Here is a 13,328-nt window from a genome sequence, read left to right on the forward strand (position 1 = left end):
ATTGTTTTTAAAATCCTACTTTTAGGGAGTCTAAAGAATGAAATTGAGATGTCCTAAGTTGCCCACATTAAGAGTTTGGGGGTTTTGTTTTTTATTAAAGGGACTTAAAATGCTTACAAATATACTTTTCCATTCTTAAGACACACTTAATTAAGAGCAGAGAACCAAAAAATCGTGGGCTTTGGAACTAATTGTAAATTCATTGAGGGCAGGAACCACATTTTATTTGTCTCCCTCATTCCCTCCCATATTTTGTGCAGTGATTCACACATAATAAATACTCAATTAAGCTGAAAAGTCAATATGTATTTTAATGCATATTAATTTGTAGGAGGTAGATCATTTTAGGCAGCAGATAAAACACAAAAGGAGAAGTTCAATCTTTTCTGATTTCTGGCCAGTGAAAATTTCCTTTGCTGAAGCTTGTGTGATATGGGCATCATTATCTACTGGCCACTGTTGCATTCTCGATGTATTGATGTGCTTTCACTTTTGCTGACAGTAACAAGATGATTCTCCAGTGGTTGTCTTCCCAACAGGAAGATGTAAAGGATGATACAAAGGATAGACTCAGCGAGCCAGTGTTTAGTCCATCCTGGGCCTAGAGCTAGGACATCTGTGAACAAAATGGGAAACAACTATTAATTCAAGCCTTTCTCAGGTCAACTTTTCAGAAACTCATTCACAGATCACTAAAATTATTGAGTTCAATATTTCAAAAAATAGCCAGTATTATCTATCATTTTTCACCTTTTTTCTTTTTTATTTTTTTGGTTGTTTGGGAGACACTCCCTGCACAGTGCTCTGGGTTTGTCGCCAGAGGCCTTCCATGATGGTAGGAACCAAAGGCAGGAGTCCTGCTGCAAAGTGCGCACTCCAGCCCTTTGAACTATCTCCTTGGGGCCAACCAGGATCTTTGATGATAATGCTATGATAATGCTATTCTAATTTTTTCCCTTACTTTCAATAATGACTTAGAAATCCATGCCACTTCCAGGCACAGGTCCCAATCTAATGGCAACATAAGCACCCTATAACTGTATTCTGAAAACAAAGTTTTCCTCCCCAGGTAAGGAGTCTGTATTTTCATTCCTTGAGCTTGATAAGCAGGAAAAAAAGCCCTACTGAGTCTCCAAGGTCAACCTCTTCTTGAAAAGTAAAGTTCCTGTCTGCCCTCATGGACCACCAAAGAGGAGGCAAGGAAACCTCTGCAGATAAAGAAGCCTGTTGTAAAGCAATCTGGCTGGGTAGGAGCAAGCACACTTTTTCAGCAAAGCTTTTGAACGAGTCAGGTGGGCCAAGAAGAAAGTGCATATAAACATTCAAGCATTGGCAACAGCAGCAAAGGCCCCATGAGAGCAGCATGGAAGGACTCAGGTAGGGTCCACATCAGTCAGACTCCTGCCCCGAATACTAGCAGTACTATTACAGATTAATAAACAGAGAATGACTTTAAAGCAAGATTTTTATTCATGAACATACTCAAGGGCTACTATATCTCAGAAATATCATATCACTGACCCACTGCACACTCATGTAAACATAACCTAAATATAATTTATTCACTAATTTACTTTGTTTTTTTCAAAACTGAGCCAAAGCAATTACATGTGTTCTTAAAACAACTTTTGGTATATGAGCAAAAAATACATACTGTGAGCACTTGAAATTTCCCTGGAATCATTTTAGGTTCTTTCTTCCCAATCCAATATATCAAATATGTTGCAAAAGCAATTATCTCCTAATTTAAAGAATCTTCCATAGAGCTATTTTCTGCCGAATTTCTACAAATACATCCTGACCCTATTATCAGACCCTGTTTTCTTCAGAGACATATGACAGCCTCCTAGCTGTGCCTAAGTCACCTCTATTGTAACTTTTAACTCCTTCCAAATGATGTTACATATGATGGGTTACACACAATGATGTTACTTTTCATATTTACTTCATTCTTTGAATATTTTCAGGAGTAATAAGTTCAGTTATTTTGGGGGGGGAGGAGATGACGATGGACTTCAATAGTATAAATGTTTCTATTTTAGGCATGCAGTGTTACCACAATCACCATCAAATCTTCCAGTTCATGTCAACTCTTCTCCCACCTTTCCCTGGTAATTTAGTTCTATGGCAATGTCAGTTGTTGCCATCATTTATTAGTGTTTTTTCTGTATTCCATAAAATATTGGACTTTAACATTAATGTCATTTTAAAACAATCTTATGTTACTACCTTGAGCCTAACTCTTGTCTGATTGGTCAGAATTCCACTTTCCTATTCTCCTTACTCTCCTTATTTCCAACATGAAGTTTCGACTTGAGGAACACAAGTACCTGACTACTGAGCTCACCCCACTATTTTCCTTCTTAATGAACTCCTTTCATCCTTCAACTCTCTTTTGTGACATGATCCTAAGAGTCTTCTCTAAGAAACAAATTTACATCGACTTATCCTTTAGTTCTTTGGGAATTCTTGTAAAGGCTATATTCTGCATGTGTTGTAACGCTTCCAAAGTACCTGATGTGGACTTCTAGAAGAAAAAAGTTCTGATCCCATCTTCTCTGGTCACTTAGCATACTCTTCAACCCTGCTGCAAAAAAAAAGGGGGGGAGAAAAGATAAGGAAATGGAATTAACTTACTACACTCATACCTAGAAAAAAGTCCTTAACTACTCTCATGCTCTTTGGATTGACTTTTCTCTGCTGTCCTGTAGCCAATGAGAAGAAACAAATCTGGAATTGCCTTCCTCTTCCTTCCTTCCAATCCACAAATGAAGTCTGGTTAGGGTAGACTTATTAGACCAGTTCTAACTTAAATCTTTCTCTTTTTTTCTCCTGCCACATCTCATGACTAATGATGTCGAATCTGAAAAGCTGGATCCAGGAGAAGGGAACGAAGATGGTTTATCTGTTTAGAAGACACAACACATACAACCAGCATTACATGGCTCATTGAGCTCATCAAAAACTACACTATGCTTGGCCAGCAAAGTCTGAAGAGAGCACCCAGGTAACAAATAGAATATACTCTCTAAATTTATTTCAATAAAAATTATTTGCTTCATCCCTGCAAAACAAAGAAGAATGTAAGTGTATGTGTTTAAGGTCTACCCTGTACTTATCTCTCCCAAATAAAGTCCCAGGAGTTATGAGTTTTCTTCAACATAAATGATATATAATTAAGTTTCAATTAATTTTATAGTATCACTGATTCTCATCAATTTGCTAAAGCAGGCATCAGTAACATCTCCATTGTGAGACTTGTTGTTACTGTTTTTGGCATATTGAATACGTCACGGGTAGCTTGCCAGGCTTTGCCATGTGGGCAGGATACTCTCAGTAGCTTGCCAGACTCTCCGAGAGGGATGGAGGAATTGAACCTGGGTCAACGGCATGCAAGGCAAATGCCCTACCCACTGTGCTATTGCTTCAGCCCAATTTTATAGTAAAGCGTAAATATCTAAACTTTATCATAGAAGACCAGAAATTTTAAGGAACTTGAATGTTCTTGGTTCTAACTCTACATGATTCGTATATTGAACCCCATCAAAATCTTAGAATATTTTCATTGCTATTTTATAATCCATTCCCTAAAGTACTTTATAGCAGAGATTTTTTAAGTCTGAGATTCTTTCTTGAGACATAAACAAAGGAAATTTTGGGAGTCCAGCCTTTCTTAAAGATAGACATGGCTAGTATAGTGTGATATGTGCAAAAGCAAAGTGTATAAATTCTAAGAAATGCCTCTTAAATTCATTATTCCAAATCAGGTATAAAATGAGGCCATTACCCAGAGATAGATTATTATTGTGAAACTTTTTCTCTTCTCACCACTGCCACCATGTAAGCTCATCTACCAGCCTTGTTCCAGAGACATAAATAAATCTCCAAAAAGATCAACTTTAGCCACCGTTAAACTCTCCAGATATTCTGGATTTTTTTCTAACAGCTGCATAGTATTCCATTGTATAGATGTACCAAAGTTTCTTCAACCAGTCATCTGTTCTAGGGCACTCGGGTTTTTTCCAGATTCTGGCTATTGTAAACAGTGCTGCGGTGAACATATAAGTGCATATGTCACTTCGACTATACTTTTTGGCTTTTCTGGGATATATTCCCAGCAGTGGTATTGCTGGGTCAAATGGGAGCTCAACCTCTAGTTTTTTGAGAATCGTCCATATTGTTTTCCAAAAGGGCTGAACTAGCCAGCATTCCCACCAGCAGTGTAGAAGGGTCCCTTTCTCCCCACATCCTCTCCAACAGCGGTTGCTTTTGTTCTTTTGGATGTGTGCTAGTCTCTGTGGTGTGAGGTGGTATCTCGTGGTTGTTTTGATCTGCATCTCTCTGACGATTAGTGATGTAGAGCACTTTTTCGTGTGCCTTTTGGCCATTCGTATTTCTTCTTTGGTAAAGTTTCTGTTCATTTCTTCGCCCCATTTTTTGATGACGTTTGCATATAAGTGGATCAGCATGGAAAGTATCATGCTAAGTGAAATGAGTCAGAAAGAGAGAGACAGACATAGAAAGATTGCACTCATCTGTGGAATATAGAATAATAGACTATAAGACTAACGCCCAAGAATAGTAGAAATAAGTACCAGGAGGTTGTCTCCATGGCTTGGAGGCTGGTCTCTCATTCTGGGTAACTCAGGGAAGGGACCACCAAGTAAAATGTGGTCATGTGGGGGAAGGGTGATGCGGGCCGAATACAGACTAGAGACTGAACACAATGGCCACTCAACACCTTTATTGCAAACCACAACACCTAATCAGAGAGAGAGAACAAAAGGGAATACCCTGCCATAGTGGCAGTGTGGGGTGGGGGAAGACGGGACTGGGGAGGGGGGGAGGGATGTTGGGTTTACTGGTGGTGGAGAATGGGCACTGGTGAAGGGATGGGTTATCAAACTTTGTATGGGGGAAACATGAGCACAAAAATGTATAAATCTGTAACTGTACCCTCATGATATCTCTCTAATTAAAAATAAACTAATAAAAAAATTCTGGATTTTTTGGGGAGACATTTTCAATACTGACATATCATTATAATACTACAATCACCATATTGGATGGGAATGTAATGTAGAAGCCAACCAATCTCAACTAACAAAAAAACATTAACAGAGAGGGCTTAATTTGCAGCAACAGTTTAGTAAACACTCAGACAAGGACTTAATGTCCCTCTGGTGAGATACAAGAATTTTCATGAATTTTCTTCTACAGAAATATTTTCCAATCATTAGATATTTAGTGGGAACAAGCAATATAAAATGCATTGTGTGCCTGTTATGGGGGTAGGTTTGGGGGATGGTGGAAAAAACGGAGACAATGGTGGAGGGAAGGTGATAGTTGTGGGGGAATTAGTGTTGGAATCTTGAACACCTGTAACAAATCATCCTGAAAAACTGTAAACCATAATGTTTAAATAAAGTGAAGCAAAAATTTAAAATAAAAATTTTTTAAGGGGCCGGAGCCATAGCACAACGGGTACGGCGTTTGCCTTGCAGGCGGCCGACCTGGGTTCAATCCCCGGCATCCCATATGGTCCCCCAAGCACTGCCAAGAGTAATTCCTGAGTGCAAAGCCAGGAGTAAGCCCTGAGCATGCTGGGTGTGACCCAAAAAGCAAAAAAAAAAAATTTTAAACAATTTTATTTCTCCTTTAAATAAGTCTAAGCACAAGCAGTGTGGAGTTGTTATAGCAGCACTTCTGTGTAAAGGAATTCTCCACTAGACAACCTCTCTGACAAGGAATTTAGAAGGGAGCTACTGAGGATGTATAGGGAACTAAAAGAAGCAATAGAATGTACCACCAATAAAATACAAGAGGATTTGAAAACAGAAATGTGGAAAATGCAAACAAAATGACAAAGGGAAATGACATCTGAAAAACCTGGTAGGTGAAAAAAAAAAAAAAAAAAACCTGGTAGGTGAATTGAAAAACAGTGGAAGGCCTCAGTAGCAGAATAACAACTGCTGAGGAAAGAATCAGTATGCTCCAAGATGAAGTGAAGAGACTCTCCAGAAAAGAGCAGAAAATAAACTCACAATCAATGAACAGATATCAAGATAGAATCGTGATGAAGCCACAAGGAATGACATAAGAATTATTGGGGTCCCAGAGGGACAGGAAAAAAATCTTGATGAAGAGGAAACTGTCAAAGACATCATTGCCATGATGTTCCCAGAGCTGAAGAACACATGCGACCAGATTCAGGACTCCTGAAGGGTACCAGCTACAAGAAATCCAAATAAAATACCCCAAGACACATCCTGATCAAAATGGCAAAAACCTTAGACAGAGATAAAATTGTGAAAGCAGCAAGATCAAAGAAAGAAATTGCATATAAAGGAGCATCTTTAAGATTGACAGCTGACTTCTCTGATGAAACCCTCAGGGCCTGAAGACAGTGGTGGGATGTAGTGAAAAAACTCAACAAAACAAATGCCTTCCCAAAAATACTTTGCCCAGCTAATCTCTCATTCATATCAGAAGGAACAACACACAGTTTCACAGACAAACACAGCTCAAGAACTTCATAGACTCGAAACCATATTTACAAGAACAACCAAAGGGGCTACTTTAAGACAAGACAAGCCCCTCAAATACACCAAACTTTGGCAGAAACATGGGACAAAACCCCATAACAATAATCTCTCTCAATATCAATGGGCTAAACATATCAATGAAAATATACAGAGTGGCAGAATGGATCAGAAAATTGAACCCAACATTCTGCTGTCAGCAAGAACACATCTGAACAGTCAGAGCAAACACAGACTCAAAACCAAAGGATGGAAACCAATTCTACAGGCAAACAACTCCCTTTAAAAATCTGGGGTGGCCATTCTGGCATCAGACCACATTGATTTCAGACTGAAGATCACAAGAGACAGTGAAGGACATTTCTTATTGATCAAGGGAGATATGTACAGCAGGAAGAACACTCCTAAATGTATATGTACCTAATGAGGGACCATCAAAGTACTCAAAACAACTACTCGCAGACTTGAAGAAAGACATCCATAGCACCAAAAGGCACATGAAAAAGTGCTCTGCATCACTAATCATCAGAGAGATGCAGATCAAAACAACTTTAAGATACCACCTCACACCACAGAGACTAGCACACATCCAAAAGAACAAAAGCAACCGCTGTTGGAGAGGATGTGGGGAGAAATGGACCCTTCTTCACTGCTGGTGGGAATGCCGACTGGTTCAGCCCTTCTGGAAAACAATTTGGACGACTCTCAAAAAATTAGATATTGAATTCCCATTTGACCCAGCAATACCACTGCTGGGAATTTATCCCAGAGAGGCAAAAAAGTACAATCGAAACAACATCTGCACATGTATGTTCATCGCAGCACTGTTTACAATAGCCAGAATCTGGAAAAAACCCGAATGCCCCAGAACGGATGACTGGTTGAGGAAACTTTGGTACATCTATACAGTGGAATACTATGCAGCTGTTAGAAAAAAAGGAGGTCAAGAATTTTGTAGTCAAGTGGATGGGCATGAAAAGTTTCATGCTGAGTGAAATGAGTCAGAAAGAGAGAGACAGACATAGAAAGATTGCACTCATCTATGGTATATAGAATAACAGAGTGGGAGACTAACACTCAAGAACTGTAGAAATAAGTACCAGGAGGTTGACTCCATGGCTTCGAGGCTGGCCTCACGTTCCGGGGAAAGGTCAACTCAGAGAAGCGATCACCAACTACATTGTAGTCGAAGGCCATGTGGGGGAAGGGAGTTGCGGGCTGAATGAGGGCTAGAGACTGAGCACAGCGGCCACTCAACACCTTTATTGCAAACCACAACAGCTAATTAGAGAGAGAAAACAGAAGGGAATGCCCTGCCACAGTGGCAGGGTGGGGTGGGGGGGAGATGGGATTGGGGAGGGTGGGAGGGACACTGGGTTTACGGGTGGTGGAGAATGGGCACTGGTGAAGGGATGGGTTCCAAACTTTGTATGAGGGAAGTATAAGCACAAAAGTGTATAAATCTGTAACTGTACCCTCACAGTGATTCTCTAATTAAAAATAAATAAATTTAAAAAAAAGAAAGAAAAAAAGAAAGACATCCATAGCAACACAATACTAGTTGGATATTTCAGCACCACTTTAACGCCTCTTGATAGATCAAGCAGACTCAAGCTTAGCAAGGACATACTCTATTTGAGGAAAAAAAAAAGAAAGAAAGGGACTTAGTAGATATATATATATAGGACACTTCATCCTCAAAAAGCTGAATACACATTTTTCTCAAGTGCGCATGGGATATTCTCTAAGATAGACCACATGCTGGGCCACAAAACATACCTCCATAAAATTAAGAAGAGAGAGATTGTATCAATTATATTCTCAGACCATGATGCACTGAAAATAAAAGTGAATCACACAAACAAACAGCAAATCAAATCAAACACCTGGAAATTAAACAGCTTACTATTGAATAATGAGTGGCTTAGAAAGAAAATCAAAGAGGAAATCAAAAGATTCCTGGAAACAAATGAAAGTGAGGATACAAGTTACCAGAATTTATGGGATGTGGCAAAAGCTGTTTTAAGAGGAAAGTTTATAGCTCTACCAGCATTCCTCAGGAAGGAAGAGCGAGCCCCATAAGTAACCTAACCTCACAGCTTAAGAGCTTGGATAATGACCAACAAAAGGAACCCAACCCAGGCAGGAGGAAGGAAATAATTAAACTTAGAGCAGAAAATAATGAGATGGAAACCCAAAAAAAACAATTCTAAAGACCAATGAAACCAAGAGCTGGTTCTTTGAGAAAATAAACAAGATCAATAAACCTCTAGCAAGACTCACAAAGAAAGGGAGAGAGAAAACCGTAATAAACCGAATCAGAAACAAGTCACAACAAAAACTACAGAAATTCAAATGATCCTCAGAGATTACTTTGAGAATCTTTATGCTATGAAACAAGAAAATCTCAAAGAAATGGATAAACTCCTGGATTCCTATAGCCTCCCAAGGCTGAAGCAAGAAGACCTGGACTACCTGAACAGACCTATCACCATCTTTTCTGTAGAGTCTTTAGGATTTTCTAAGTATAGTATCATATCATCTGCAAATAGTGATAGCACAATTAGTGACCTCTTCCTTTCCTATCTGTGTGGTCTTTATATCTTTTTCTTGTCTAACTGCTATGACCAGAACTTCCAGTACTATATTGAGTAGAAGTGGTGAGAGTGAGCAACCTTGTCTTGTGCCTGATCACCATCAAGGAAATTGAAACGGTAATAAAAGTCATAAAAGTCTCCCCAAACACAAAGGTCCTGGCCCAGATGGGTTCACTAGTGAATTCTTCCAAATGTTTAAAGGGGAGTTACTCCCAATCCTTATTAAGCTTTTCCAGGAAAATGAAGAATCAAAACACTTCCAAACAGTTTCTATGAAGAAAATATCACCCTGAAACCAAAAGAAGACAGAGATACCACAAAGAAAGAGAATTATAGGCCAATATCCCTGATGAACACGGACACAAACATTCTCAACAAAATCCTAGCAAACAGAATCCAACAACTCATCAAAAAGATCATACACCATGTCCAAGTAGGATTCATCCTGGGAATGTGAGGATGGTTTAACATATGCAAGTCAACTAACATAATTCATCATATCAATACAAGAAAAGATAAAAAAAATATGATCATATCAATAGATGCAGAGAAAGTATTTGACAAGATCCAGTACTCGTTTATGATGAAAACTCTCAGAAAAATGGGTATCAAAGGAACTTTCTTCAGTATAGTCAAAGCCATCTACCACAAGCCCACAGCAAGTATCATTCTCAATGGGGAAAAACTAAAAGCCTCTAAGATCAGGCACAAGACAAGGTTGCTCACTCTCACCACTTCTACTCAATATAGTACTGGAAGTTCTGGTCATAGCAGTTAGACAAGAAAAAGATATAAAGACCACACAGATAGGAAAGGAAGAGGTCACTAATTGTGCTATCACTATTTGCAGATGATATGACACTATACTTAGAAAATCCTAAAGACTCTACAGAAAAGATCCTAGGGACAATAGCTCTGTATAGTAAAGTGGCATGCTACAAAATCAACACCTAGAAGTCCATGGCTTTCCTAAGTACAAATAATGAAAGAGAAGAAAGAGACATTTGAAAAACAATTCCATTGACAATAGTATGTCAGAAAATCAAGTACCTCGGAATCAGCTTAACTAAAAAGGTGAAGGATCTATACAAGGAAAATTACAAAACACTACTTCAAGAAATAAAAGAGGACAGTAGGAAATGGGGACACATCCCCTGCTCATAGATAGGGAGGATTAACATGATCAAGATGGCAGTACTTTCCAAAGCACTATACAGATTTAATGCAGTCTCTATCAGGATACCCATGATATTTTTCAAAGACATACACAAAACACTCCTGAAATTTATATGTAACAATAAACCTGCATGGATAGCTAAAGCAATTCTTGGGGAAAAGAAGATGGGAGGGGGAATCACCTTATCCAACTTCTAACTGTACTACAAAGCAGTAGTAATTAAAGCAGCATGGTATTGAATTAGAAACAGACCCACAGACCAATGGAACAGAGTTGAATATTCTGTCACAGACTCTCAAATATATGACCACTTAATCTAGGACTGGAGCTATAACACACGGGTAGGGCATTTTCCTTGCAAGCGGCTGACCTGGGTTCAATTCCTTCATCCCTCTCAGAGAGCTCATCAAGCCACCGAGAGTATCCCACCTGCATGGCAGAGCCTGGCAAGCTACCCGGGGCATATTCAACATGCCAAAAACAGTAACAAGTCTCACAATGGGGATGTTACTGATGCCTGCTTGAGCAAACTGATGAACAATAGGACAACAGTGCTACAGTGCTAATCTTTGACAAAGGAGCAAGAAATGTTAGGTGTCACGAGGAAAGCCTCTTTAACAAGTGGTGCTGGGAAAACTGGATAGCTACTTGCAAAACAATGAACTCTGACCTCTGTCTAATGCCAGCCATGAAAGTCAGATCAAAGTGGATTAAAGACCTCAATATCAGACATGAATCCATAAGGTACAGAGAGGGAAATGTACGCAGAACTCTCCATGACATTGAAGCTAAAAGCATCTTTACAGATGAAACACCACTGACCAAGCAAGTGGAAACAAACATAAACAAATGGGACTACATCAAACTAAGAAGCTTCTGCACCTCAAAAGAAACAATGACCAAAATAGAGAGAGAGGCCACAGAATGGGAAAGAATATTTACCAAAATACCCATCTGATAAGGGATTGATATCCAGGATATAAAAGACAGTAGTGGAATTGTACAAGATAAAAACCTCCAACCCCATCAAAGAGTGGGGAGAAGAAATGAACAGAAGCTTCCTCAAAAAAGAAAATCAAACAGCCAAAAGGCACATGAAAAATTACTCCACATTGATAATCATTAGGGAAACGCAAGTCAAAAAAACAATCGCACACCACAGAGACTGGCACACATTCAAAAGAATAAAAGCAACCAGTGCTGACGTGTATGTGGGGGAAAAGGATGCTCTTTCTCTTTTCACTATTGGTGTGAATGTCGACTGGTCCAGCCTTTCTGGAAAACAATATGGACATTCCTTCAAAAACTAGAAATTGAGCTTCCATGTGACCCTGCAATACCACTTAGGGAATATATCCCAAGGGTGTGAAAAAGCACAGTAGAAATGACATCTGCACCTATATGTTCATTGCAGCACCGTTAACAATAGCTATAATCAGGAAACAACCTAAGTGCCTGAGAATAGACTATTGGTTAAAGAAACTCTGGTACATATACACAATGGAATACTATGCAGCTTTTAGGAGAGATGAAGTCATGAAATTTGCTTATAAGTGGATAGACATGGACAGTATCATCCTAAGTGAAATGAGTCAGAAAGAGAGGGACAGACATAGAAGGATGCATTCATTTGTGGAATTAAAATAACATAATATAAGACTGACACTCAAGGACAGTAGGCACAAGGGCCAGGAAGATTGCTCCATAATTGGAAGGCTGCCTCATGAGCTAGAGGAGAAGGCAGCTCAAATAGAGAAGGGATCACTAAGACAATGATGGTTGGAGAGATCAATTGAGATGGGAGATGTGTGCTGAATGAAGATAAAGGACCAAACATAACAATTTCTCAGTATTTGTATTGCAAACCATAATGCCCAAAAGTAAAGAGAGAGTATGGGGGAAATTGTCTGCCATGGAGGTAGGGGGAGGGTGGGAAGGGGGAGTATACTGGGGATATTGGTGGTGAGGAATGTGCACTGGTGGAGGGATAGGTGCTTGATCGTTGTATGATTGTAACTCAAACATGAAAGTTTGTAACTCTATCTCACGGTGATTCAACAAAATTTTTTAAATTTTTTTAAAAAGGAATGCTTTTCTCTTATTTAAGCCATTGCATCTCTATCTTTTTGTCTCTAAACAAAGATAAAGTTTAGGATAATAAAACACAACTGCATGATAATTTCAACTCTATCACTTACTATCATCGAACTTTGGACAAATTATGTGAGCTATATAAACTTGCCTTTTTAGCAACTTGAGAACATGTCTTTTTTGTTTGCTTGTTTTTGCTTCTCATAATGATCCCAATTTCTAACACTGTGTCTGCAGAGAGTATTCTGCATAATCATTCCACTAAAAATGCTTATTATGGGTCAGAGAGGAAGTCAGAGGTTAAGGTGCTAACCTCCTTCATAGCTAACCCCAGTTCGGTGCCCAGCACTGCACTGGGCCCCAGAGCATTTTCATGAGTAATCCCCGAGCACAGAGCCAGAGTGAGCTCTGAGGCCCACAGTGTGTTTACCAACCTACTCCCCAAATAGCTATTATTGTTATTTCTATTGTTTTGCCAAATGTAGACAAATGATGCCATACCTTCCCTGTAAGTCAACCTTTTGGTAGTTCTAATAATGATGGGATAACTAATCAGTACAGTAGACGTTGAAGTGACCACATTTTCTCACTCATATGTTAGGAAATGTGATCAGAATCAGATAGCTCATTTATTTTCTGATTTACACATTTATTTATATAAAAGTTCTTATATTAAGCCATTGGTTATTGGGTTAATTTGTTGACCTTACCTTTAATAATCTGTTTTGTGGGCTGGAATGTGTTATGCATGAAATCATACAACTAATAGTATTGAAAACCACAGTGTATAAAATAAATAATAATAGTAATGATAATAATCTTCTTAGGATCTGGTAGATAGCATGAAGCTGGAGTCCCCAACTCAGGTTCCATCCCCAGCACCACATACCTCCCCTTCCCACCCCAGCACCACTAGGTTTG

At 39.0% G+C, this 13,328-nt stretch overlaps 1 protein-coding gene across 20 annotated transcripts in view; it reads right to left on the reverse strand.

Moving 5' to 3' along the window:
• Positions 1-291: 291 nt before the first annotated feature.
• The window catches only part of LOC129404909 (uncharacterized), a 161,031-nt gene continuing 147,994 nt past the window's right edge, over positions 292-13,328 (reverse strand). For 18 of the 20 annotated variants that reach the window (XR_008630301.1, XR_008630292.1, XR_008630286.1 and 15 more), the window contains 2 exons: positions 2,515-2,587; positions 292-616 (listed from right to left, as the gene is read on the reverse strand). Coding sequence is in view for 2 of the 20 variants with exons in the window: in XM_055139886.1 (XP_054995861.1) it covers positions 2,579-2,587 (9 nt within the window). In the remaining 18 variants the exon portion in view is untranslated. The remainder of the gene's footprint in view (positions 617-2,514; positions 2,588-13,328) is intronic. The other 2 variants (XM_055139852.1, XM_055139548.1) reach the window with 1 other exon arrangement.

The sequence above is a fragment of the Sorex araneus genome, chromosome 1, assembly GCF_027595985.1.
Source record: "Sorex araneus isolate mSorAra2 chromosome 1, mSorAra2.pri, whole genome shotgun sequence".
Classification (NCBI taxonomy): domain Eukaryota; kingdom Metazoa; phylum Chordata; class Mammalia; order Eulipotyphla; family Soricidae; genus Sorex; species Sorex araneus.